This window comes from Heliangelus exortis, chromosome 20 (genome assembly GCF_036169615.1).
Source record: "Heliangelus exortis chromosome 20, bHelExo1.hap1, whole genome shotgun sequence".
Classification (NCBI taxonomy): Eukaryota; Metazoa; Chordata; class Aves; order Apodiformes; family Trochilidae; genus Heliangelus; species Heliangelus exortis.
This window is the reverse complement of record NC_092441.1, coordinates 11,579,099-11,605,525: the sequence shown is the minus strand read 5'-3', so window position 1 is coordinate 11,605,525 and position 26,427 is coordinate 11,579,099. Positions and strand designations below refer to the sequence as shown.

Here is a 26,427-nt window from a genome sequence, read left to right as displayed (position 1 = left end):
ATTTTAGTTGGTTATGGAGAAGCCTCTTCCTCAGGGGAAGAACTTAACAATTCTTTGTATGTCTCATTCAGATGGGGGAGAGCTTCTCAGCTTTTCTCAGATGCCTTTTCCTTTCCTTCGTCGTCATCGTCCCCGCCCCCCCCCCCGTGAATTGGTTCGGCCCCTTCTACCCCCTTCCCCCCCCCCCCCAAGGTGGTTCGGCCCCGCCCACCGTTGCCCCTGGCGAGTGCCGTTGGTGGTGACTCTACGGCTGTGGCTCCTGTGCTGAGCTGTGCTGGTCTCTGCCTCTCTGGCTGCTCCTGCTCCTCGCCGTTGGTTTGCTCCTTGCTCCCGCCTCATCCCTGCCTTTCTCCTACATCCCCTGTCCCTGCCTTTGCTCTTCCCTTCTCCTGACTCCCCCTTTTACAGCCCCCCAGCTCGGCCGGCTGCCTCCCACTGCTCCCGCAGGGCTGTGCCCGTGCCGCAGCTCGCAGAGCTCCTGGGATGGGGCTTTTCAACAAGAAGCAGAAGCTTCCCCGCTCTGGCAGCGCTCCTGGGCAGCCCCGCGCTGCTGCTGCTGCCGGCACCGGCGCCCCTGAGCCTCAGCAGCAAGGTCTGGGCAGGGTGCACCGCGCGGCTGCCTGTGGCCACCTGGCCTGGCTGAGGCGCTGGCGCTGGTGGATCGAGATTTGGGGCATCGACTGCCACGACAGGCAGAATCGGTGAGGGGCTGTGGCCGCTGCTGGGACACCTCGGGTGGCGTGACGGGGCATCCCCCCGGCAGGGTTTGTGTGGGATCCCCTTGGAGCTGATTGCTTGCAAAGCAAGATGTACCCTGTCAGCTGGGAGGGGGAACTCGAGAGCTTTCCAGTGCTGGGAGCTGCTGGGTGGGCGCCAGTGCTCCTGGAGGTGCTGGGCTGCTGCTTGGCCCTGCTCTCCCTGCAGGGTTCTCTTGCAGCTGCTGAGGCCTCCCCAGGTCTCTCCTGCCCTGTGGGTGATGTGTGCGGGGTTGCAGCAGCAGCAGCAGCAGCAGCAGCAGGGTCCCCCGGGCTGGGTGGTGCCACAGCTTTGGTTCTTTCCTTGTCTGTCAGTGTTAAGCTCCCGTGTTTAATTCTCAGGACACCTCTCCACCTGGCGTCTGCAAACGGCCACACAGAGGTCGTCACATTTCTAGTAAGGCACCGCTGCCAGTTGGATGCTGCTGACAATTTTGGGAGAACACCCCTGATGATGGTGAGTGAGAGAAGTTCTGCTCTTGGCAGAGGGGCTTATTGAGTGTGCATGAAAGGAGAGGTGTCTGGCAGGACTCTGTGCGCAGAGGGAGTGAAATGTGAGTTTTGGAAGTCTTCCCTTTTTTTTGGAAGTCTTCCCTTTTTTTGTGTGTTCTCAGGCAGTGCAGTTCCGGCACCAAGCCTGTGCTGGTTTTCTGCTGAAGTGTGGTGCAGACCCAAACCTCAGAGACGTTGTCGGCAACACCGCCCTCCACCTGGCAGTCCTGTCTTGCAGTCCTAAAGTTGTGGAGCTGTTGCTTGATCATAATGCCAACCTTGATGCCAAGAATAAGGTACATGTTTCTATTTCTAGAGGAAGTTGTTTCAGAAAGTGGCAGCAATATTTCTGTTGAAGACTATTTTTGACTTCGATGATTAACTTGGTGTATTTGTCTGTCCTTTCAGGAGGGCTTTACCCCACTCAGTCTTGCTGTCTCCAAAGGTCAGGTAGAGACAGCTGAGTTTCTCCTGAGAATGGGAGCTGATGTGCATGCTCGAGACCAGCAACAAAGGTAAGGGGTTTATCCACGTGGGTCCCTTGAGTATTCTTTCGGTGGGATTGCTGAGAGGCACAGCAGCCTCATGTGCACTGAAGTGTTGTACGTGTGGCAGCTTGGTGTGACCATGCAGTTGTGTTGATTCTCTCTCCCATGTTCTTGTTGCTTTTAATGGAACCTGCTTTTTCTTTTGTTCATTGTCAAGTAATGGGAGAGCAAGCTGAGAGCACGCAGGAATGAAAATACTGACTGTCTGTGTAAAATGATGACTTCATAGCACATCTGGATCTTTCAGAACCCCACTCATGATGGCTGCTTCTGTTGGGAAGATGAAATTGATCCAAGTTCTCCTGCATTACGGTGCTGACATTTCCCATGAAGATACTCATGGGCGGACAGCTGATGATTATGCTTGTATTTATGGGTATCCCAGGTAAATGTTTAACTTTCTGGTTCAATGAAGTGGTCAGTTATAAGTGTGGCTGTTGAATAATTTTGTTGTTCCTTCTCTGATGTGGTTAGGTGTGCTTTGTTAAAAGCTAGGCTGAAAGAGTGTACCAAGCAGGAGTTAATAACTTGGAATGTGCATCTATAGGATGAAGGTGACTGCAGGGAACACTGAAGTGTGTACCGGCCCTGCAGAAAATTCTGTGTGTCTTGCCCTTCAGAAGTACTTAGGAGTCCCTGAATTCATGTGAATGTGTGTAGGATGAATAAAAACTGGCTGTTAACTCTTCTGCTAAATGTTACCTGCCAGGAAGTGGTTGTTTTTAACAACTCTGTTTCCTCTCTCTCTCTCTCTTTCTTTAGTCTTAGTGAGCAGCTGTCAGAAAGTGCAGCTCCAAAGAAGGCAGAAGCAGCTCGTGCAGGTGACATTAAATTGTCCTGTGATCAAACATCTAGCTCCTTCTCTTGAGGTTTTAAAATCCAGTCTGTCCTTACGAGGCCACGAAACCCTAAAAGAATCTTAGGAAATTAATATTTTTATGCAATGAAATTTAGTCTTGTGCTTTACCTCTCAGACCCTACGGTGGCGGTTTTATTCTCTTTGCGTTCTTAAGGGTGTTTTATCAGAACTGTGTGGCAAATGGACAGCAGATAGTGTCCAGGGGACATTTCTTGGCATTATTACTGCAGTCTCTGGCTGGCACCATGAAGCACGTGTCCTGCATCATGAGAGTCTCTTTGCTGTGCTGCAGTAACAGGCTGAGTGTGAGGTTAAGCTTTTGGTCTGGGTTATGCTGTTTGATTTTCTTTCCCTTTTCAGAATAGTCTGTAACTGGCTAGAGCATCAGCTAGTATTGTCTCTAGCATAATATTACACATCATACTACATGAACTAGTAAAACTTTTTCCTCTGCTGTGTACTCATGTGTGCAAGGAGTACCTTGTTCATATGTACTGTTGAATTTTTAGCATGCCAAATCTAATTTCACCATGTCGTTTCGTGTTTGAGCAGGAGTAGAAGACTTTTCCAAAGGAGGCTTGAAAAGGTGAGACTTTACAAATACCTACCACTTCCTTGAGGGGGTGATCTGGGAGGCACAGGTGTCATCAATTTGCTTTGCTTTTTAAGCAGATCTGAGAAAAAGGGGATTGGTGATGGTTGGAGTGCTTCTGCAGAACAATTGGATTTTACTCCCAAGGTATGGTGCATTTCCAGGGAAATTGTCCTGTGAAAAGGAGTTATTTGAAGGCAAGTAACTGGGATTGAAAGCAACTGCAGTTCCAGCCAGCACTGTTTCCTCCTTAGAACCTTAGAGCTCTCTTCAAGTACCTCAAGGGAGGTTGGAGTAAGGAGGGAAACAGCCTCTTCTCCTTAGGGAACTGGGATGGGAGCAGAGGAAATGGATGGAAGCTGCACCAGGGGAGGTTTAGGATGGGTGTTAGGAAACATTTTTTCACTGAGAGGGCTGTCAGGCATTGGAATGGCCCAGGACAGTGGTGGAGGCACCATCCCTGGAGGCACTGAAAAGGCGTTTGGAGCTGGTCCTTAAGGACATGGTTTAGTAGTTAGATGATGGTGTTGGTCAAAGGTTGGACTGGATGATCTTGGAGGTCTCTTCCAAGCTGTACCATTCTGTGATAGAAGCAGTCTCTGGCCTGCCAGCCTTTCTTCTGCTGTCAGTTTTTCCTAACAGACCATAGGCGTGGCAGAGCGTGCAGCAGAGTTACGGTTTGGCACAAAGGAGCAATAGGTAACGACATGAAAACCACATTGTTTCGTTTCTTGGGGCTCATTTGGGTCAGGCTTGCAGACCCTAAAAGTTTCTCAGTTACTTTTATAATCTGTTCTGTTCTTCTCCTGTGAGGTGATTCTTGTTTTCTGTAAATTTGGTGTTTCAGTCCAAACAGATAGAGGAACAGGGCATTTCTTTGTGAGGACCTCCTGAAATCCTCCATCTGCTGCTGCTCCTTTCCTCCCCATCAGGTTCCCCCACTAGCACTCAATGGCTGAGTTACTCAAACAGGTTCTTTTCTATGAGATGGCATTCTGTGCTTGTGTGTCATCTCACACTGCACATTTTCCCTCTTTTTTGGAATGCTCAGGCAGTGTTCTCTTTGTCAGCTCCAAGCTCTGGTGCCTGCTGTTCTTACTGGTGTGCTGAAGAATGAGCACCTTGTGCAGTGATGTCGGGAGCATCTGTTGTGTTGCAGTGGGGTTCTGGAGGGGTGAGGAGCAGGAGTGTGGCAGTTGGAGATGCCAGCATGTTTAGTTTTAACATGATTCAATTTTCTTGCCTTGATGTAAATGGAAGTGATGCATTTTTCTGGCATGATAGTAAAATTGAGGGGTATTTTGGTTAGTGTACTTGCAGGGGCTAATTTAGGCATCAAGTCTAGGGATGTAAACAGTTCTTTGAGCTTGTTTCTATTGAAAAAAAAAGTTTTGCAGAAATACATCTTTCTTTACAGAAGCAGCAGGAGCCAAAGGTGACACGGTGCATGAAGGCTTTCCAGCAGGGCAGGAAAACCAGTAAGCTATCTGGGAAAGATTGCACGATAGACTGATCTGTAAAAGTAGGCTTGCTAAGTAGAGTTTTGTATTTTTTTTCTTCTCTAGTAGGCAAGAAAATTAACTTGTGAAGACACGGCACTTTGTAATTTCAGAACCAAATAAGCCTTAACATTAAGCTATGAATCCCCTGCTAAGCCTTTGTCCCTGGCCAAGCCCTTCCTCTGCCCTGCCCATCCCTTCCCTACCTCCTTTTCCAGACATTGCTAGGTGACTCCTCTGAAGTGTGTTAGTCTGGAAATTTGCCAATTGCAATTAAATAAATAACTCCTTTTGTTCACATAGATTTTTTTTTTTTTTATTCCTTGTGCTTTTAGATGATAGCCATGGTTCTAGAATCAAAAGTTACTAAAGAAAAGCCTCCAACATAGAACAGTGGAGTGGCAGAGTGAAATAAAACCACTGAGTGTCTCCTTTCCTCCCTGGTGTGTAGGTTCCCTGCCACCCGTGGAAGAAGTGGAGGAAGCTGAGGATTTTCTCTGGGCTTCTCCCTGGGATTCTGAGGTACTTTGTGCGAAGGACAGGGAGGTTGCCACGGTGGTGCTGGGGAGGGTAGGAGGAAGATCCAGATGCACCTGAAAACTTGCTTCTGACCTGGGCCTGACCATTGCTGGTTTCCTGCTTTCCTGCTTGTGTCCCATGTCTGTCAGGGGCCCTTGGACATTGTTCTTCTGCAGGCAGCTGCTCAGGTAGGGGTGGGATGAAGTCTGCTCAGGAGAAGGACTTGGGCCTCATGGCAGCTGTACCTTGAGTTTGCTTTCTGAGCTGTTTCAGATTGGAGCAGGAAGCCAGTGATTTTCTTGGAGCAAAGCAGGGGGAAAGAAGAAAGGAATGATGGGTTTGGGACCGGTGAAACTGAAATGAAGCTGGGCTGAATTGGGGAAGTGCTTCTCAGGGGCTGTTCAGAAGGAGGGCTGAGACTCAGGACCTCAGAATTCTGCTAAAGATTTCCCTGGAAACACAGAAGGCCTTGTAAAAGAAAGCAAAGTTTCCCTTTTCTCTTCCACAAAAAATGTTCTTCAAGCTGTCAGTGGGTGGCGAAGCAGATGCTTGTTTCTGCTCTTCCCAGCTTTTTTGTTTCATCTCTTTCAGGAAAAAGCACCTGAACAACATGGAAAAGAAGAGAAGAAAGAGGTTGCTGTAGAGCTAGAGCATGCCATTGCTGGATGTATAAAAAAGTACTTACTTAATGGTAGCCCTGATGAGCCCAACACAACTTGCAGTAAAAACCCTGGTGAGAGAAATGATCTAGATCCAGATACTTCCTCTATGAATATAGATCCACCTAGAGTAAATGAACTAAAACAGTGGTTGACTTCTGAGGTTGCAAATTTTATCCTGGCCTGTAAAGCCTGGTGGCCACTTGTTAGAGTAGGAAAGCAGCTTTTGTATGTTCCTTCTCTGAGACCTGAAGTTGTGGTGTTGGAGTTGCATATGGTGCATATGAAGTTGGATTGCAGATGGTGCTCTATGCAGCAGGTGCCCTTCTTGCTTCTGTTGCTGTGTTCTCCCTGAAGCAATCTGACCAAAACGTGCAGATGAAGAGGAGAAGGAGGACTGGAGTGTCTTGGGTGTGCCAGTAGCATTCCCCTTCCTGGCGGGTGCTGTTGGATTGAAAAGCTGTGCTTGCTCTTGGCTGAAGCCGGGGAAAGCTTTGAGTGGAGCTGAGGGAGAGCCCTTCTGTTCCAGTGCCCCAGCTGCTCTGGTTTTAAGACGTAGGAGGTGTCTGCAGTGCCACCCGTGTGTGTGTGTGTGTGTGCTGGAAAGCCTTGCCAGCTGGGTCAGAGGGGAGCACTTTTGTTCCTCAGCTCAGGCCTCAGAGCAGGAGGAGGAGGCCCCCTTTGCATTGCTGGAAGCATCTTGCTCGTTACTGCATGGACCCCAGTTTATCTGAGAGAGAGAGAGATCCTGCACCTTGAAGACACTGGAGTGAATTATTTGTGGCCATACTGATATTCATAAACTTTCTTTTTTACATAAGAAAGTTAAATGCCACCAAAGAAAATATTTAACACATATTTAGCACATTAAAAACTCTATTCTGATCATTTTCTCTCTAGCAGCTCTCAAATGTGAGGGGATGTGATGTTTTCTGTAAAGATTGTTCTCAGCATTAATCAAGATGCACGCTAGGAGTAAATAAGTAGCATTAAGTCATGCTGGTTGTAAAAATCTGTTGTTTTCACTGTAGGTGAGCACTCAGGATCTACTTGCCATGTGTCATCACCAGCAAAAAAAAGAAGCCTAAAGGAAGCCACTGACAGCTCTGGGGTGCAGGTATGTGAAGGCAAATATTTTGAATTAGAGTCTGGACTGATAAGTGGCATTATAGAGTGAATTGGATTATACAGTAAGGTAAAGAAAAGTAACCAGAAAGTGACTAATGGTGATGGCAGAGTCCTGCAGAGGAAGGTTGTGTTACTGTCTGAAGTTGGTACAGTCCTCTTAGGATGAGGAAAAATCCTTGCCAGATGCAGGATATTTGCTGTTCTGCTGCTTTGTTTCCAGCTGGTTTTTTCTGTTTCCAGCTGGTGTTGTTCCTGCTGTGCCGTGCAGACAAAGAATGCAGTCAAATGCATTTCTTCCCCATGCAAAATGCATATTGAAGGGAAGAAGGAGATTTGTCTGTAACAGGCAGATGTGTGTGATTAAACATGCGTGGTCTTCCTCTTTGTGAGAGAAAGCTCATGCAAGAAACCTTGAATTTTGGTGACCTTTGAAGCTTTCCCTGCCTCTGCAAAACGTGTGTGTGTTTGGCCATGTGAGGAAGTATTTGAAAAAGATTTTTTCTGAGGGCATTCATGAGGGGAATAGGGCAGGCATCCTGTTGGTGTTGGGCAGCTGGGGCAGGGCTGGGCAGAGGGGTCTGGAGTGCTGTGTAACACCTCAGGGGAGAGTGGAGGACATTATTTCCACTTCTGGGACATGGTTTAGTGGGCATGGTGGTGTTGGTTTCCCAGTTGGACTGGAGGATCCAGAGGTCTTTTCCAGCCTTAATGCTTCTGTGGTTCTGTGCTATGACTCTGTCCATGCAGGAGGCATTGGCCGAGTTCCAGAGTGAAAGGCATTTATTCCATCAGCTGCTGGAAGACATGCAGGAGCAGCAGCTCATCCAAGGAAGGGCAGTGACTGTTTCCCAGGAATGGTTTAATGACATTTTCCACAAACTCAGTGCTGCTGCTGAGAAACAAGTGTACATGCTGGAAGAGATGAACAAGGAATTAAAGGCCGATTGCACTGATTTAAGAGAACAAATCTATAAATATGAGGCTGACAAAGTAAAAAGTGAGGTAAAGTATAAACTGTTTGCAGTGTTGAAGGCAACTTCATTGGTGTAAATTTCTGTTTGTGTTTTGGGCCCCCTTCTGAGAGACCTGCCTCTTGCTCAAAAGGTCAATTTCAGCCACTGACCTAAGCTTTCTAAAGTGTATTTTGTGATGAGTAGCAATATTTAAATTTGTTCTTTGTGTCTGTGTTAAGGCTAATGATCTGGTCAGAAGACTTGTTAGGATGTCAGTTAAACTGTCGTTCTGCAAATTCTACCAGTCCCAGGCAGAGTAAAGGTTTAAAAGTTGCCATACCCAATTTATTGAACTTTACTTTCTGGAAAAAAGGAACTAGTCCTGTTGAGACACTGGTGTGCTGTTTGTCTGCCTCAGTGATGAGAACAGTGCCTTAAAATTGCGTTTCTTTGTTCCTCTCAACCCCAGAGTGTTTGAGAGAGGTGAATAATTGCATGTGTCAGATAACCACCTTATTCTTCATTTTTCATGAAGCAGCTGGTGATAATTTAGAGGTGCTCAGCTGTTGACTGCTGGTGGCAGGCAAAATTTTCCTCCCTTTGGGATTGAGTCCCAAGACAGGTCTAAGTGTATAATCATATAAGTTAAAGTAAAGGCATAGTTCATGTTCTTATAACCTTTTTTGTGCTCATCTAACCATTTCATCAGGGCAATGTCAGAGAGCTGCAGCAGGAGCTTGGTGAAGCTCTTAAAAAGCTGTCTGTGGCAGAAGCTTCGCTGGAAGTTGCTACGAAGCGCTGCAGGAACCTGGAGGAAGCCAACCTGGGCTTGGAAAAGGAACTGGGAGAGGCTAAATCCAAGGTAGGTGAATTTGTCCCAGAAGTCCAGAACCAACTCCAGCACCCCCCCAGAGATGGGATGACGTGTGGAGGAGTCTCACTGTTTGATAAACGTGGTGTCCATGTCTGTGACATGAAGGACACGGTGTCCTTACTTGGTCTGAGGTTTGTATGTGGCAAGGTGCTCTGCAAAAGAGACTGACGTGTCTGTTGCTCATTGCATGTGGTTTGGCCCAGCAGTTTGTCTGATTTCTGAAGGGCAGTAGAAATTCTGGACTGCTGCACTTGGGCTTCTTTATGCTCACGGTGCTTCCCCTCACCCCCCCCTCCCTCTGGTAACAGAGGATGACAGAATCTTTTTGGTTGGAAAAGACCCTTAGGCATCAAGTCCAGGTGTTAACCCAGCACTGCCAAGACCACCACTGCATCATGCCCCTCAGCACCACATCTCCACATGTTCAGGGATGTGGAGTACCTTGAGTGCCGGTGACTCAACCCCTTCCCTGGGCAGCCGCTTCCAGTGCCTGACAACCCTTTAGGTGAAAATATTTTTCCTGGACCTTGGCCTTGCTGAACCTCCTAGAGTTGACCTTGGCCCGTGGCTCCAGCCTGTCCAGGTCCCTCTGCAGGGCCTTCCTACCCTCAAGCAGATCAACACTCCCACCCAACTGGGTGTCACCTGCAAGTCTACTGAGGGTGCACCCCCTGTCCTCATCCTGATCATCGGTAAAGATATTGAAGAGAAGGGGCCCCAACACTTAGCCCTGGGGGACACCACTGGTGAGCAAAGACCAAACGGATTTAATCCATTCACCAGCAAGTTTCCAGTTCTGAATGGTTTCGTACCTTATTCTGCATAGATATATATATTCTATTTATTTATTTTTCCCCCTTGTTTGGCCCTGCTGCCATTTCCATCCTGAAGCAGCCTTCGTGCAAGGGCTTCTTCCCAGCTGGTTTTTGAGTAGCTCTTGCTGTGCTCTTACAAAAATGAAAGTAGAGAGGCCTCAGAGTTCCTAAATAGGAATCATCTTCATCTCCTGACCAGAGGGGCAGTGAAGTCACTTCAGGAGGGGGATGAATTTTTATTTCATATTTTCAATGAATGAGGGAACCAATAGATACAAAGAGTGCCATGAGTCCCTTAAAGAGTTGGAGGGTGAGTGTTGGTGCTTGGAACCATGCTGTAAGGGATCAGGGGAGGGATCTGGAGGGTGGAAAAGTAACATGTTTTGTGGGTGTTTACTAGTAGAAGTGAAGATCTGAAGGTATTTGAAATGTTGGCAGTTTTTGGGTAGTGGGTATGTGCAGACATGGGCAGTCGCCAGAGTAATATCTGCAGTCAAACTGTGGCTCTTGCATCACAAGAGATTGCTTTGAGTTTTGTTAAAAAAATACATGATTCGGGGTATGCTGGTGTAGTGTTCAAGAGGAGTAATACTTGAGCCTTTCTTAGATATTAGAAAACAGAAATCCTCACAAGCAGCTGGTGATAATTTAGAGGTGCTCAGCTGTTGACTGCTGGTGGCAGGCAAAATTTTCCTCCCTTTGGGACTGAGTCCCAAGACAGGTCTAAGTGTATAATCATATAAGTTAAAGTAAAGGCATAGTTCATGTTCTTATAACCTTTTTTGTGCTCATCTAACCATTTCATCAGGGCAATGTCAGAGAGCTGCAGCAGGAGCTTGGTGAAGCTCTTAAAAAGCTGTCTGTGGCAGAAGCTTCGCTGGAAGTTGCTACGAAGCGCTGCAGGAACCTGGAGGAAGCCAACCTGGGCTTGGAAAAGGAACTGGGAGAGGCTAAATCCAAGGTAGGTGAATTTGTCCCAGAAGTCCAGAACCAACTCCAGCACCCCCCCAGAGATGGGATGACGTGTGGAGGAGTCTCACTGTTTGATAAACGTGGTGTCCATGTCTGTGACATGAAGGACACGGTGTCCTTACTTGGTCTGAGGTTTGTATGTGGCAAGGTGCTCTGCAAAAGAGACTGACGTGTCTGTTGCTCATTGCATGTGGTTTGGCCCAGCAGTTTGTCTGATTTCTGAAGGGCAGTAGAAATTCTGGACTGCTGCACTTGGGCTTCTTTATGCTCACGGTGCTTCCCCTCACCCCCCCCTCCCTCTGGTAACAGAGGATGACAGAATCTTTTTGGTTGGAAAAGACCTTTAGGCATCAAGTCCAGGTGTTAACCCAGCACTGCCAAGACCACCACTGCATCATGCCCCTCAGCACCACATCTCCACATGTTCAGGGATGTGGAGTACCTTGAGTGCCGGTGACTCAACCCCTTCCCTGGGCAGCCGCTTCCAGTGCCTGACAACCCTTTAGGTGAAAATATTTTTCCTGGACCTTGGCCTTGCTGAACCTCCTAGAGTTGACCTTGGCCCGTGGCTCCAGCCTGTCCAGGTCCCTCTGCAGGGCCTTCCTACCCTCAAGCAGATCAACACTCCCACCCAACTGGGTGTCACCTGCAAGTCTACTGAGGGTGCACCCCCTGCCCTCATCCTGATCATCGGTAAAGATATTGAAGAGAAGGGGCCCCAACACTTAGCCCTGGGGGACACCACTGGTGAGCAAAGACCAAACGGATTTAATCCATTCACCAGCAAGTTTCCAGTTCTGAATGGTTTCGTACCTTATTCTGCATAGATATATATATTCTATTTATTTATTTTTCCCCCTTGTTTGGCCCTGCTGCCATTTCCATCCTGAAGCAGCCTTCGTGCAAGGGCTTCTTCCCAGCTGGTTTTTGAGTAGCTCTTGCTGTGCTCTTACAAAAATGAAAGTAGAGAGGCCTCAGAGTTCCTAAATAGGAATCATCTTCATCTCCTGACCAGAGGGGCAGTGAAGTCACTTCAGGAGGGGGATGAATTTTTATTTCATATTTTCAATGAATGAGGGAACCAATAGATACAAAGAGTGCCATGAGTCCCTTAAAGAGTTGGAGGGTGAGTGTTGGTGCTTGGAACCATGCTGTAAGGGATCAGGGGAGGGATCTGGAGGGTGGAAAAGTAACATGTTTTGTGGGTGTTTACTAGTAGAAGTGAAGATCTGAAGGTATTTGAAATGTTGGCAGTTTTTTGGGTAGTGGGTATGTGCAGACATGGGCAGTCGCCAGAGTAATATCTGCAGTCAAACTGTGGCTCTTGCATCACAAGAGATTGCTTTGAGTTTTGTTAAAAAAATACATGATTCGGGGTATGCTGGTGTAGTGTTCAAGAGGAGTAATACTTGAGCCTTTCTTAGATATTAGAAAACAGAAATCCTCACAAGCAGCTGGTGATAATTTAGAGGTGATCAGCTGTTGACTGCTGGTGGCAGGCAAAATTTTCCTCCCTTTGGGACTGAGTCCCAAGACAGGTCTAAGTGTATAATCATATAAGTTAAAGTAAAGGCATAGTTCATGTTCTTATAACCTTTTTTGTGCTCATCTAACCATTTCATCAGGGCAATGTCAGAGAGCTGCAGCAGGAGCTTGGTGAAGCTCTTAAAAAGCTGTCTGTGGCAGAAGCTTCGCTGGAAGTTGCTACGAAGCGCTGCAGGAACCTGGAGGAAGCCAACCTGGGCTTGGAAAAGGAACTGGGAGAGGCTAAATCCAAGGTAGGTGAATTTGTCCCAGAAGTCCAGAACCAACTCCAGCACCCCCCCAGAGATGGGATGACGTGTGGAGGAGTCTCACTGTTTGATAAACGTGGTGTCCATGTCTGTGACATGAAGGACACGGTGTCCTTACTTGGTCTGAGGTTTGTATGTGGCAAGGTGCTCTGCAAAAGAGACTGACGTGTCTGTTGCTCATTGCATGTGGTTTGGCCCAGCAGTTTGTCTGATTTCTGAAGGGCAGTAGAAATTCTGGACTGCTGCACTTAGGCTTCTTTATGCTCACGGTGCTTCCCCTCACCCCCCCCTCCCTCTGGTAACAGAGGATGACAGAATCTTTTTGGTTGGAAAAGACCTTTAGGCATCAAGTCCAGGTGTTAACCCAGCACTGCCAAGACCACCACTGCATCATGCCCCTCAGCACCACATCTCCACATGTTCAGGGATGTGGAGTACCTTGAGTGCCGGTGACTCAACCCCTTCCCTGGGCAGCCGCTTCCAGTGCCTGACAACCCTTTAGGTGAAAATATTTTTCCTGGACCTTGGCCTTGCTGAACCTCCTAGAGTTGACCTTGGCCCGTGGCTCCAGCCTGTCCAGGTCCCTCTGCAGGGCCTTCCTACCCTCAAGCAGATCAACACTCCCACCCAACTGGGTGTCACCTGCAAGTCTACTGAGGGTGCACCCCCTGCCCTCATCCTGATCATCGGTAAAGATATTGAAGAGAAGGGGCCCCAACACTTAGCCCTGGGGGACACCACTGGTGAGCAAAGACCAAACGGATTTAATCCATTCACCAGCAAGTTTCCAGTTCTGAATGGTTTCGTACCTTATTCTGCATAGATATATATATTCTATTTATTTATTTTTCCCCCTTGTTTGGCCCTGCTGCCATTTCCATCCTGAAGCAGCCTTCGTGCAAGGGCTTCTTCCCAGCTGGTTTTTGAGTAGCTCTTGCTGTGCTCTTACAAAAATGAAAGTAGAGAGGCCTCAGAGTTCCTAAATAGGAATCATCTTCATCTCCTGACCAGAGGGGCAGTGAAGTCACTTCAGGAGGGGGATGAATTTTTATTTCATATTTTCAATGAATGAGGGAACCAATAGATACAAAGAGTGCCATGAGTCCCTTAAAGAGTTGGAGGGTGAGTGTTGGTGCTTGGAACCATGCTGTAAGGGATCAGGGGAGGGATCTGGAGGGTGGAAAAGTAACATGTTTTGTGGGTGTTTACTAGTAGAAGTGAAGATCTGAAGGTATTTGAAATGTTGGCAGTTTTTTGGGTAGTGGGTATGTGCAGACATGGGCAGTCGCCAGAGTAATATCTGCAGTCAAACTGTGGCTCTTGCATCACAAGAGATTGCTTTGAGTTTTGTTAAAAAAATACATGATTCGGGGTATGCTGGTGTAGTGTTCAAGAGGAGTAATACTTGAGCCTTTCTTAGATATTAGAAAACAGAAATCCTCACAAGCAGCTGGTGATAATTTAGAGGCGCTCAGCTGTTGACTGCTGGTGGCAGGCAAAATTTTCCTCCCTTTGGGATTGAGTCCCAAGACAGGTCTAAGTGTATAATCATATAAGTTAAAGTAAAGGCATAGTTCATGTTCTTATAACCTTTTTTGTGCTCATCTAACCATTTCATCAGGGCAATGTCAGAGAGCTGCAGCAGGAGCTTGGTGAAGCTCTTAAAAAGCTGTCTGTGGCAGAAGCTTCGCTGGAAGTTGCTACGAAGCGCTGCAGGAACCTGGAGGAAGCCAACCTGGGCTTGGAAAAGGAACTGGGAGAGGCTAAATCCAAGGTAGGTGAATTTGTCCCAGAAGTCCAGAACCAACTCCAGCACATCCCAGAGATGGGATGACGTGTGGAGGAGTCTCACTGTTTGATAAACATGGTGTCCATGTCTGTGACATGAAGGACACGGTGTCCTTACTTGGTCTGAGGTTTGTATGTGGCAAGGTGCTCTGCAAAAGAGACTGACGTGTCTGTTGCTCATTGCATGTGGTTTGGCCCAGCAGTTTGTCTGATTTCTGAAGGGCAGTAGAAATTCTGGACTGCTGCACTTGGGCTTCTTTATGCTCACGGTGCTTCCCCTCACCCCCCCCTCCCTCTGGTAACAGAGGATGACAGAATCTTTTTGGTTGGAAAGGACCTTTAGGCATCAAGTCCAGGTGTTAACCCAGCACTGCCAAGACCACCACTGCATCATGCCCCTCAGCACCACATCTCCACATGTTCAGGGATGTGGAGTACCTTGAGTGCCGGTGACTCAACCCCTTCCCTGGGCAGCCGCTTCCAGTGCCTGACAACCCTTTAGGTGAAAATATTTTTCCTGGACCTTGGCCTTGCTGAACCTCCTAGAGTTGACCTTGGCCCGTGGCTCCAGCCTGTCCAGGTCCCTCTGCAGGGCCTTCCTACCCTCAAGCAGATCAACACTCCCACCCAACTGGGTGTCACCTGCAAGTCTACTGAGGGTGCACCCCCTGCCCTCATCCTGATCATCGGTAAAGATATTGAAGAGAAGGGGCCCCAACACTTAGCCCTGGGGGACACCACTGGTGAGCAAAGACCAAACGGATTTAATCCATTCACCAGCAAGTTTCCAGTTCTGAATGGTTTCGTACCTTATTCTGCATAGATATATATATTCTATTTATTTATTTTTCCCCCTTGTTTGGCCCTGCTGCCATTTCCATCCTGAAGCAGCCTTCGTGCAAGGGCTTCTTCCCAGCTGGTTTTTGAGTAGCTCTTGCTGTGCTCTTACAAAAATGAAAGTAGAGAGGCCTCAGAGTTCCTAAATAGGAATCATCTTCATCTCCTGACCAGAGGGGCAGTGAAGTCACTTCAGGAGGGGGATGAATTTTTATTTCATATTTTCAATGAATGAGGGAACCAATAGATACAAAGAGTGCCATGAGTCCCTTAAAGAGTTGGAGGGTGAGTGTTGGTGCTTGGAACCATGCTGTAAGGGATCAGGGGAGGGATCTGGAGGGTGGAAAAGTAACATGTTTTGTGGGTGTTTACTAGTAGAAGTGAAGATCTGAAGGTATTTGAAATGTTGGCAGTTTTTTGGGTAGTGGGTATGTGCAGACATGGGCAGTCGCCAGAGTAATATCTGCAGTCAAACTGTGGCTCTTGCATCACAAGAGATTGCTTTGAGTTTTGTTAAAAAAATACATGATTCGGGGTATGCTGGTGTAGTGTTCAAGAGGAGTAATACTTGAGCCTTTCTTAGATATTAGAAAACAGAAATCCTCACAAGCAGCTGGTGATAATTTAGAGGCGCTCAGCTCTTGACTGCTGGTGGCAGGCAAAATTTTCCTCCCTTTGGGATTGAGTCCCAAGACAGGTCTAAGTGTATAATCATATAAGTTAAAGTAAAGGCATAGTTCATGTTCTTATAACCTTTTTTGTGCTCATCTAACCATTTCATCAGGGCAATGTCAGAGAGCTGCAGCAGGAGCTTGGTGAAGCTCTTAAAAAGCTGTCTGTGGCAGAAGCTTCGCTGGAAGTTGCTACGAAGCGCTGCAGGAACCTGGAGGAAGCCAACCTGGGCTTGGAAAAGGAACTGGGAGAGGCTAAATCCAAGGTAGGTGAATTTGTCCCAGAAGTCCAGAACCAACTCCAGCACCCCCCCAGAGATGGGATGACGTGTGGAGGAGTCTCACTGTTTGATAAACGTGGTGTCCATGTCTGTGACATGAAGGACACGGTGTCCTTACTTGGTCTGAGGTTTGTATGTGGCAAGGTGCTCTGCAAAAGAGACTGACGTGTCTGTTGCTCATTGCATGTGGTTTGGCCCAGCAGTTTGTCTGATTTCTGAAGGGCAGTAGAAATTCTGGACTGCTGCACTTGGGCTTCTTTATGCTCACGGTGCTTCCCCTCACCCCCCCCTCCCTCTGGTAACAGAGGATGACAGAATCTTTTTGGTTGGAAAAGACCTTTAGGCATCAAGTCCAGGTGTTAACCCAGCACTGCCAAGACCACCACTGCATCATGCCCCTCAGCACCACATCTCCACATGTTCAGGGATGTGGAGTACCTTGAGTGCCGGTGACTCAACCCCTTCCCTGGGCAGCCGCTTCCAGTGCCTGACAACCCTTTAGGTGAAAATATTTTTCCTGGACCTTGGCCTTGCTGAACCTCCTAGAGTTGACCTTGGCCCGTGGCTCCAGCCTGTCCAGGTCCCTCTGCAGGGCCTTCCTACCCTCAAGCAGATCAACACTCCCACCCAACTGGGTGTCACCTGCAAGTCTACTGAGGGTGCACCCCCTGCCCTCATCCTGATCATCGGTAAAGATATTGAAGAGAAGGGGCCCCAACACTTAGCCCTGGGGGACACCACTGGTGAGCAAAGACCAAACGGATTTAATCCATTCACCAGCAAGTTTCCAGTTCTGAATGGTTTCGTACCTTATTCTGCATAGATATATATATTCTATTTATTTATTTTTCCCCCTTGTTTGGCCCTGCTGCCATTTCCATCCTGAAGCAGCCTTCGTGCAAGGGCTTCTTCCCAGCTGGTTTTTGAGTAGCTCTTGCTGTGCTCTTACAAAAATGAAAGTAGAGAGGCCTCAGAGTTCCTAAATAGGAATCATCTTCATCTCCTGACCAGAGGGGCAGTGAAGTCACTTCAGGAGGGGGATGAATTTTTATTTCATATTTTCAATGAATGAGGGAACCAATAGATACAAAGAGTGCCATGAGTCCCTTAAAGAGTTGGAGGGTGAGTGTTGGTGCTTGGAACCATGCTGTAAGGGATCAGGGGAGGGATCTGGAGGGTGGAAAAGTAACATGTTTTGTGGGTGTTTACTAGTAGAAGTGAAGATCTGAAGGTATTTGAAATGTTGGCAGTTTTTTGGGTAGTGGGTATGTGCAGACATGGGCAGTCGCCAGAGTAATATCTGCAGTCAAACTGTGGCTCTTGCATCACAAGAGATTGCTTTGAGTTTTGTTAAAAAAATACATGATTCGGGGTATGCTGGTGTAGTGTTCAAGAGGAGTAATACTTGAGCCTTTCTTAGATATTAGAAAACAGAAATCCTCACAAGCAGCTGGTGATAATTTAGAGGTGATCAGCTGTTGACTGCTGGTGGCAGGCAAAATTTTCCTCCCTTTGGGATTGAGTCCCAAGACAGGTCTAAGTGTATAATCATATAAGTTAAAGTAAAGGCATAGTTCATGTTCTTATAACCTTTTTTGTGCTCATCTAACCATTTCATCAGGGCAATGTCAGAGAGCTGCAGCAGGAGCTTGGTGAAGCTCTTAAAAAGCTGTCTGTGGCAGAAGCTTCGCTGGAAGTTGCTACGAAGCGCTGCAGGAACCTGGAGGAAGCCAACCTGGGCTTGGAAAAGGAACTGGGAGAGGCTAAATCCAAGGTAGGTGAATTTGTCCCAGAAGTCCAGAACCAACTCCAGCACCCCCCCAGAGATGGGATGACGTGTGGAGGAGTCTCACTGTTTGATAAACGTGGTGTCCATGTCTGTGACATGAAGGACACGGTGTCCTTACTTGGTCTGAGGTTTGTATGTGGCAAGGTGCTCTGCAAAAGAGACTGACGTGTCTGTTGCTCATTGCATGTGGTTTGGCCCAGCAGTTTGTCTGATTTCTGAAGGGCAGTAGAAATTCTGGACTGCTGCACTTGGGCTTCTTTATGCTCACGGTGCTTCCCCTCACCCCCCCCTCCCTCTGGTAACAGAGGATGACAGAATCTTTTTGGTTGGAAAAGACCTTTAGGCATCAAGTCCAGGTGTTAACCCAGCACTGCCAAGACCACCATAAAATCATGTTCAGAAGGGTTTTGTACCTTGTTCTCCATATATATATATATATATATTCTGAAACAGAAATCATCTTTATCTACTTTTGAGAGCAGACAAAGGGACTGAAGTCACTTTAGGAGAGGGATCAAGTTTTATTTCAGTTTTCAATGGGGGAGGAAACCAGTGGATAGAGAGAGTGCCATGAGTCCCTTAAAGGGTTGGAGGGTGAGTGTTGGTGCTTGGAACCATGCTGTAGGGGATTAGTAGAGGGATGGGAGAGACCAGTCTAGAGGATGAGAAACTATCAGGGGTTTGTGTTCATTTGCTAGTAGAAGTGAAAGTTTGAATGTGTTTGAACTGATGACAGTTTTTTGGGTAGTGGGTATGTGCAGACATGGGCAGTCACCAGAGTTTTTCAGCAGCAGTTGTTTTTTCTCTATAAAAGCTCTCCCAACTGTTGTCGATTCTTGCTGTGTTTTTACAGTGTCGGGAAGTGGAAAAGCAGCAGCTTCAATATGAGCATCAGATTTATCACTGCATGAGTTCTGGCAAGGATAGGGAAAGAAAACTAAGAGAGAAGTCCCAAAAACTTAAAGACCTCCTGTCATCACCTTCGGAGACCAGGGCTAGAGTAAAAGAGCTGGAAGAGCGTGTGCACTGGTAAGAGACTGACACAGAGAACCAAGGTGTCTGTCACTGTCCGGGGTTGTGTGAAAACCACAGCACAGCCTCGTTGCATCACAGCAAGTTAACAGGTGGTTTTGAAGATGCTTTTGTTTGTTTTTCCCCTGGTGCTCTTCAAGAATTGCTGCTCTGGTGGATTTCTCTGATAAGGCCTGTATTTCTTTTTAAGCCTTTCCGTGGAAAATGCCAGACTGGAAGGCACAGTCCAGCAGCAGAGCCGTAGGATTGAAGCCCTTCAGAGAGACCTGCAAGCCTCTGCCTCAGTAAGCTGGTCCTCAACTTGCCTTGTTGTGAGCTCCTGAGCTTCTTACTGATTGCTGTGGGGAAATGCTAAGATGAGGTTTTCCTGGAGAGCTGAGGGGAGCCCAGTTCCCTCTTTCTCCTGAATACTGGCTGCTGGTCTTTCCCCTTTGGTTCACAGGGCATGGTTTTCAGATGTCATGTGGGTGGGAAAAGCTCCTCCTGATGGTTTTCACTGAAGTTTCTTTGTGTCCTGCATGGTGTTCTCCCTCTCCTTGAAGAAAAGAGCAGAGGAGATGACTGCAACCAGTTTTACAGTGCCCTCAAACTATGGCCATTTTGATCATTGGTGCTGGGTATAATAGGAATAAAGAGGTGAAGAGGTGGATGTAGTATTCATTTTTGATAATGAGGAGTCTGGAACTTTCAGGCTGGAAAGTCAGTGTGTGTCTTCTTGCTTCTTTTACTGCTTTTGTAGGCTTGTCAGCACCTGCAAGACTTGATAACCAGCTTAAGAGCAGCACAGGCAGCTGCAGAGGAGCAGCACCAGCAGCAGGTACATGGGAGGCTTCTGTGTTTTCTACTTAGCTTTTTCTTACAGAGTGCTGCTAAAGCATCCAGCAAACTTGTGTTCTAGATAGTTGAGCTGAATCAGCAGGTTCTGTTCCACTTTGGTGCTGGATCTGCTAGGCAAATCTTGGTCCCTTTGGGTAGCAGCATAAATAGCACTGCTGATCTGAAAAGGTTTTCTTGCTCTCAGGAGATGTAGAGCTGCTAGAGAAGCAGTGAGGGTATGTTCTGTGGTGGGTGCTAAAGGGATTTTTCTCTGCTATCATTATGAACTCAAGAGGATGTCTGTAAGAAAGTTTTTGGGCTATTTTGTGTGTGTGTCTTCTTACGTTGCAAAGTTGTGAGCTCCTCTTCCCACTTCTAGAGTGTTCATTCTTTCTGCGAGCCCCAGGTGCTGCAGTTTGGTTCCTTAGGCACACTGCCTTAGCCTTAGCTGGAAATATTGGATGGGGAGAGGACAGTTTAGGCCTGTTTCCATGTGAGTTTCTGCTTCCTTTGTGCTGTTACCTCTCTGGTCACCTTAGTTTTTCCTTTTGCCACCGTTGCTTTCACAGCTGCAAAAGCAGGTTGTGCTGTCTGTGCCATCAAAGGACTTGCACAGCATGAGGACAGAGAGGCTGAAGCCAGGATTGCACCCTGAAGACCATGGTTCCCCACTTGGAAGGAGAAAGAATGAATTCTTGAAACAGGTGAGCCCAGGAAACCCTCCAGAGGACCAGCCAATACCCAGCACCACCTCGTTCACATTTTGTTGAGTACTTCTCTATTCAGGTGTTTCTCTTATTCCTGCTCTTCAGGCTCAGACTCCCTTGTGATTTAGGGATCCTCCAGGAGGCAGATAAAAGCTAGCTGGGTCCCTGTGTCAAAATTTTGGAGTGGTTGTATCAGGCAGAGTTGCTGGTGTGGTTTGCTATCAGCTTACCACATTGAGTAAGGATGCAGTTGCCCATTTTTCCCTGGATTTCTTCTGGTCATCTTCTGACCCCTGCGTTTCTGGGCAGGGTAGAATGTTTCATGCTTCCAGTTCAGTGTCTGGAGGAGCTGCTGCATGTTTTGAGGGTAGTGGGAGCTTAAAAACCTTGCAGAAAAACATACTGAAGGAACAGGGGGCAAATGAACTAGTGCCAAACAAGAAACAAGAAACAGCTGCCAGATTCCAAGGAGCAGTCTTTCCCTTTTCTCCTTTTCTGCAGAGGAAAAAGTATAAGTAGAAATTCAGAGCAGCTGCCAGCTCTTGGCTGGTTTGGCTGAGAGAACAGCAAGAGGGAAAACAAGATGTGAATCAAAATCACCTCTTTGCTTCAGTGGGAGCATCTGTTTCCATTGTTAGATACTGGCCTGCTGGGTGGGAAATCCAATGAAATATTCTCAGGAATTGTGTCCCTTGGCTTTCTGTGGAAGTTGGCTGACAGATGGAGGTGTAGTGCAGCTGCTGTGGGGAGAACATGAGATGCAGGTCCTGCCTGTAGATCCTGTTCTGCGCCCTGTGTGTCATCTGTCTTTTCTGTTTTGAAAGTGTGAGAGTGACAGAAAGAAAGAGAAGAAGCTTAAAGAGTTGAACTGCAGTGTCAGAGTGCATCTGGACAGAGAGCTGGAAACAAACAAGGAAGTGGAGAAAGAGTCTGAGAGGTAGGTCTTGTTCATATCCCTGAGCACCAGTTGACTGTATTAAACTTCAGTGTAAAACCGAGTGTATAGAGGTGTCTGTGAGGAAATTCCATCCTCATCTTAGTGCTAGCAAGACAGTGCTGTACATGAGATGAGAGCTTTCAAGAGCTGCCAAAGGAACTGCAAATGGAGGTTGCCCTGCAGGTCTCCTGGGAGGGAAGTCTGAATTCTTACTCAGGTGAAATTTGGACCCTCCAGGCATGGCATAGGAATGCTGTATTTTTCTCTCAGTAATTTCTGTTGTGTCAAGCACGTTAAAGATGAAGCAAGTTCCATCTGTGATGTTTACACAAGAGTACGTGAAAAAGGCTGGTTGTTCCTTTCCTTCATTGTTTTCTTGCCAAATTTGCTGTATAGGTTGGACGGATTTTCAAGAATTACACAGATTATAAAGGAAAATGAGGAGAAGATGTCCCTGCGTGATTTGAAGAAAGAAATGCAGGATGGCTATTCTGAAGTGGTCAATGAATTTGGTAAAATAAATACAAAGGTGAGCTCTCATTTGTGTGAGGTTTTTTGTGGCGGTGTTTTTTGATCCTGGAACCTGTGTTACTCTTTCCCAAGTCGTCTTTTCACGTTGTTCATTTGTTGTTTTTTTTTCTGGGCTGTATTTTGGAATGGATTTGGCTTTCCACAGTGCTCATTCCACTGCTGCAGCAGTAGATGACTGTACCCAATAACAATAACAAAGCAGTTATCCTGATGGGTAAAGATGAAAAGGTGATGTGCAAAGCAGTCTCTGCAAGGGCACCTCAAGGGAGATGGGAAGAGTCCCCACAAGGCTGTCAGGGTCCATGAGCTCCAGGGGCAGGAGCAGTCCCACGCCCCCTCCCCAAGAAGAGTAGCAGAGAGCCATGGGGATGAGCCAAGGGTGCAGATCCCCAGGGCAGCCCCTGGGGACAGGCAGATCTGCATTCCTGCCAGGACATGGTGTCCATGGGTGAGGGTCAGGGCTGAGAGCAGTGAGACCCAGCCCAGGCCACCATATGGAACGCCACCATCACTCAGAAGAACTGTATGAAGCTGGCTTTGCCCAAGGTCACCCTCAATCCCCATCTTAGGCATGACTTGAGCTGGAGAAAGTTCAGGTGGTGTGACAGCTGTTCTTTTTTAAAAGGAAGCCCCTCGTTTTGCTTTCATTTTAATACTGAGTTAGTAGATGACAAATACAGTCCTGGTGCCCAGTCCTTTATCAGTTTTTCACAGATTGCCTTCTTTTAGATCCTGCTGAACTCCTTTTCTTTTTTGGTTTTGTTTTTTTATTTTTCTCTCTACAGCTTGATGAACTTTTTTGGAAGCTGGAGGCAGACAGGGAGAAAACCAAACTCAGGCTCAGTGAACTGAGATGTGAATCCTGGGGAGGAACCAGGAACAACTGGAGAAGCCCAAACAGCAGCTGCATGCAGAGGTGAGAAACATCACCCATCAGTTCTGAGAACAGAAGCCACCAAAGTGGCAGGGTGGGGGACTCCTTCCTTGAGGAACCCTTTCCTCTCTGCCCTGTCCTACAGAGACAGTGTTCCTTCTTTAGAAGCTTTGATGAATAACAGTGCTGAGAGGGGGGGATTCTTTCTGAATGAAGAAAGTCAAGAATTCTTGCCCATGGTAGTTGCTCAGGGGTTCTGCCTTGGTTGCTGAGGGGAGTGAGGAGGCACAGGTGGCTCAGGGAGTAAACCTGTGCCCTTGACACTGGGCAGGTTCAGCTGAGGGATGGGAGAGTTCCCTTTTTCTTTGTGGTGGGTAAAAGTGTGTTACCTGCTTCAGGAGCAGGCAGCTTCCCAGGACAGACTGGAACAGAGCAGAGCCCATGACCACGATGCAGAGAGAAAGCTGCTGCTCTGCAGGATTGGAGACCTTGAACAAGAATTGGACAGTGAAAGGAGACCCTGAGGGAGAGCATTGCTCTAAATCAAAAATATGAAAAGCTGTATCTGGAGGAAGTGAAAAAGAGAAGATGCCTACAAAACGAACTGGAAAGGTAGGTACATGCCCTTTGGGGTGTTTTAAGAGATTACTTTTTTCTCATGTGTTTTCCTCCAAAACTTCCTCTTCTACATCTGGTCAGCATTATATCTGTAAACCTGAGATGGCGTATTTGTGAGGAAGGTTCCTTTAACCCTCGCTCTGTCTTTAATTTCTTTTGAACATTTCAAGAGTAACACCACTGATCGTGGAATTAATGTTTTTTTTAATTAATTGTACCTTAACAGTGAGCCTTTTTGCCCGTCTTTAATAATCTCGTCCTTTTATTCAATGAATGGCAAAATGCCCCCTCCCCCCCCCCCAATGAATTTGATGTGCTGTACTGCTTAAATAAGGATGGGCCCTTCAGAGAACAGAAGTTGGTTCTATGAAGGAAAAAAGTGGATATCTTTTTTGGCTTCCATTTGAGGAGCATGGTTTGAACTTCCCATGGGAAAGGGTATGTAGCTCCGATTTGTTGTGCAGGTGTTCTGTGCCTTTTGGAAGAAGCTGTGTAAGCACACAGCATTCACAGATTGCTTTGAAGCTCTCGTGCTGAGCAGTCCCAAGTGTTGGTAACTCTTGCTGCTCCTTGCAGGTGCTTTGACTGCTAAGATATAGGCTCTCCAAAACCCCTCATGTCAAAAGGAAAGCAAGATGCTTTTCTTCTCTTTATTCCTTTGCACAAGTTGTGGAGTGTTCTCTGGACCTTCTTGGCATTGTAAAGGCTCCAGAGAGAAGGGAAAGTTCTAACACCTCAACTCCTACTGCTTTGCTTCGGGTTGGTCCTGTTTTGGGGTCATCTTTTGGTCTAGGCAGTAGTTTTCCTGCTTTTTTTTCTTCTACCTGTGCCTTATTTGACATGTTAGGGCTCTCTTCTCCCCAGGATTTTGCTGTTGCTTGTACTTGCTTGAAAATGATCAGAGGTTCAGGGCTTTGGGGGGCTTTGGGATTTATCCACATGCGTCCCTTTAGTATTCTTTCAGTGGGATTGCTGAGAGGCACAGCAGCCTCATGTGCACTGAAGTGTTGTACGTGTGGCAGCTTGGTGTGACCACGCAGTTGTTTTGACTCCCTCTCCCATGTTATTTTTGCTTTTAATGGAACCTGGTTTTCCTTTGTTCATTGTAAAGTAATGGGGAAAATACTTTTCCTGAGAACAAGCAGGAATGAAGCTAATGACAGTGTCTGTGTAAAATAATCCATTTCATAGGAAGTTTTGAGTCTTTCAGAACCCCACCCATGATTGCTGCTGCTGGTAGGAGTCTTCATTTGATCAAAGTTCTCCTTCATTACAGTGCTGGTGTTTCCCATGAAGACACTGCTGGGCTGACAGCTGAGGATTATGCTTTTATTCATGGGTATTCCAGGCCTCCAAACTTGAAAATTTGCCGACCGCTCATTGGGATCTCATCATTTCCTTACGCCTCCCACTCCACAACAAGCACCGTGTTGTTCTCCTCAGTATGTGTGCCCCAGCCCTCCAAGCTGACCATGCAGAAAAAAATCAAATTCTACAGCCAGCTGCACTGCCTCACCCAAAAGGTTCCTGCAGATGCTAAGATCATAATCCTTGGTGACTCCAACACCGCAGTAGGAAAGAACTATGAAGCCTGGAAAGGAGTCCTGGGCAAGCATGGTGTTGGAAACTGTAACGACAATGGACGTCTCCTGCTGGAGTTTTGGGCTGAGCAGAACCTCACCATCCCCAAAACTCTCTTCCAACAACCTGGAAGCATCCTGGATCCAAGCACTGGCACCTCACTGACTGTGTCTTAGTGCGCCCGAGAAATGTTGGCGATGTCCGTCCTAGCCGAGCGACGCCTGGTGCAGAATGTCCTACAGACCACTGCCTTGTGCCATGCAAACTTACCCTCTGCTTGAAGCCCAAACCTAAGAGGGGTGGCATCCCAGGGAGGAGGCTCAAAGTGAACCATCCTCCAAAAGGTACAGTGAGAAACAGCTTCCAGGTAAACCTTCAAGCTGGGCTTTTAGATCATCCCATAGATCCCTCTCCTGAAGCGCTTTGGCAACACAGTAAAAAGAGCATCCTGCAGTCCTCTGAAGAATCCCCAGGGTTCTCCTCAAAGAAAACCAAAGATTGGGATCTCACCCAAAAGATCCCAGAAGTGTTGACAAAGAAGAGAAGCTCTCAAATTTCCCTGTCTTCCAAAAGGTAGAGTGAGAAACAGCTTCCAGGTAAACCTTCAAGACTTTTAGGTCATCCCATAGCTCTCTCTCCTGAAGTGTTCTGGAAGCACATTAAAAAGAGCATCCTGCAATCCCTGAAGAATCCCCAGGGTGCTCCTCAAAGAAAACCAAAGATTGCTTTGAGGAAGACACCTGAGAGATCCAAGGATTGTTGACAAAGAGAAGAGAACCTCTAAAATTTCACTGTCTTCCAAGAGATCCAGTGAGAAACAGCTTTGATGAAAACACCACGGTGCAGTCATCATCACCCTGTAGAAGAAGAAAGGAGAAAAGTCAAACTGCTCACACTACTGAGCTGTAACTCTGCCCTCCATTGCTGGAAAAGTCCTTGGAAGAAGGAAGAAGCCTGTGGTTTTCCCTGGAGGTGAACTTTCCATGTGTCATCACCAGGCCTAAAGGAAAAAAGGCCTAAAGGAAGCTCTCTGGGGTGCAGGTATGTGAAGCCAAATATTTTTAATTAGAGTCCGGACTGCTAAGTAAAATTATAGAGTAAATAGAGAGTCATTATAGAGTAAATTATACAATAAGGTAAAGAAAATTAGCAGAAAGTGACTACTGGTGATGGCAGAGTCGTGCAGAGGAAGGTGGTGTTGCTGTCTGAAGTTGGGTACCGTTTTCTTAGGATGGGGAAAAATCGTTTCCACGATGCTGGGTATTTCCTGTTCTGCTGCTTTATTTCCAGCTGGACTGTATTGTTCCTGCAAACAATGCAGTGAAATGCATTTTTTTCCCCCATACAAAATACATCTTGAAGTAAAGAAGATTTGTCTGTAAAAGGCTGATGTGTGTGATTAAACATACTTGGTCTTCCTCTTTGTAAGAGAAAGCTCATGCAAAAAAACCTTGGAATTTGGTGACCTTTGATGCTTTCCCTGCATCTGCAAAACGTGTGTTGGGCC

The 26,427-nt window shown here is 47.0% G+C and overlaps 2 protein-coding genes across 2 annotated transcripts in view; both read left to right on the top strand.

The window, feature by feature from the left end:
• Positions 1 to 24,816, top strand: part of LOC139805811 (putative ankyrin repeat domain-containing protein 20A4) — an 88,528-nt gene extending 63,712 nt beyond the window's left edge. Inside the window, exons 14-27 of the mRNA XM_071764652.1 lie at positions 6,955 to 7,040; positions 7,799 to 8,053; positions 8,714 to 8,866; positions 9,495 to 9,624; positions 17,718 to 17,809; positions 18,678 to 18,853; positions 19,047 to 19,140; positions 19,596 to 19,673; positions 20,242 to 20,376; positions 21,204 to 21,316; positions 21,713 to 21,845; positions 22,633 to 22,763; positions 23,120 to 23,333; positions 24,616 to 24,816. Of these exons, the coding sequence (XP_071620753.1) occupies positions 6,955 to 7,040; positions 7,799 to 8,053; positions 8,714 to 8,866; positions 9,495 to 9,624; positions 17,718 to 17,809; positions 18,678 to 18,853; positions 19,047 to 19,140; positions 19,596 to 19,673; positions 20,242 to 20,376; positions 21,204 to 21,316; positions 21,713 to 21,845; positions 22,633 to 22,763; positions 23,120 to 23,276 (1,733 nt within the window). The 3' untranslated portion in view covers positions 23,277 to 23,333; positions 24,616 to 24,816. The remainder of the gene's footprint in view (positions 1 to 6,954; positions 7,041 to 7,798; positions 8,054 to 8,713; positions 8,867 to 9,494; positions 9,625 to 17,717; positions 17,810 to 18,677; positions 18,854 to 19,046; positions 19,141 to 19,595; positions 19,674 to 20,241; positions 20,377 to 21,203; positions 21,317 to 21,712; positions 21,846 to 22,632; positions 22,764 to 23,119; positions 23,334 to 24,615) is intronic.
• Positions 1,021 to 6,346, top strand: LOC139805627 (ankyrin repeat domain-containing protein 7-like). The gene is made up of 11 exons (XM_071764198.1): positions 1,021 to 1,212; positions 1,370 to 1,543; positions 1,656 to 1,762; positions 2,043 to 2,180; positions 2,558 to 2,616; positions 3,207 to 3,240; positions 3,327 to 3,393; positions 4,664 to 4,724; positions 5,197 to 5,315; positions 5,441 to 5,452; positions 6,281 to 6,346. Exons 1-11 carry the CDS (start codon positions 1,207 to 1,209, stop codon positions 6,344 to 6,346), a joined length of 843 nt encoding a protein of 280 aa, XP_071620299.1. The 5' UTR covers positions 1,021 to 1,206.
• Positions 24,817 to 26,427: the final 1,611 nt, after the last annotated feature.

What these genes read in the sequence shown, in the direction of transcription:
- LOC139805627 (XM_071764198.1), top strand. An exon ending in ACCTTGATGCCAAGAATAAG is followed by an intron (nt 1,544 to 1,655) that starts GTACATGTTTCT and finishes CTGTCCTTTCAG; the next exon opens with GAGGGCTTTACCCCACTCAG. An exon ending in TGTATTTATGGGTATCCCAG is followed by an intron (nt 2,181 to 2,557) that starts GTAAATGTTTAA and finishes CTCTTTCTTTAG; the next exon opens with TCTTAGTGAGCAGCTGTCAG.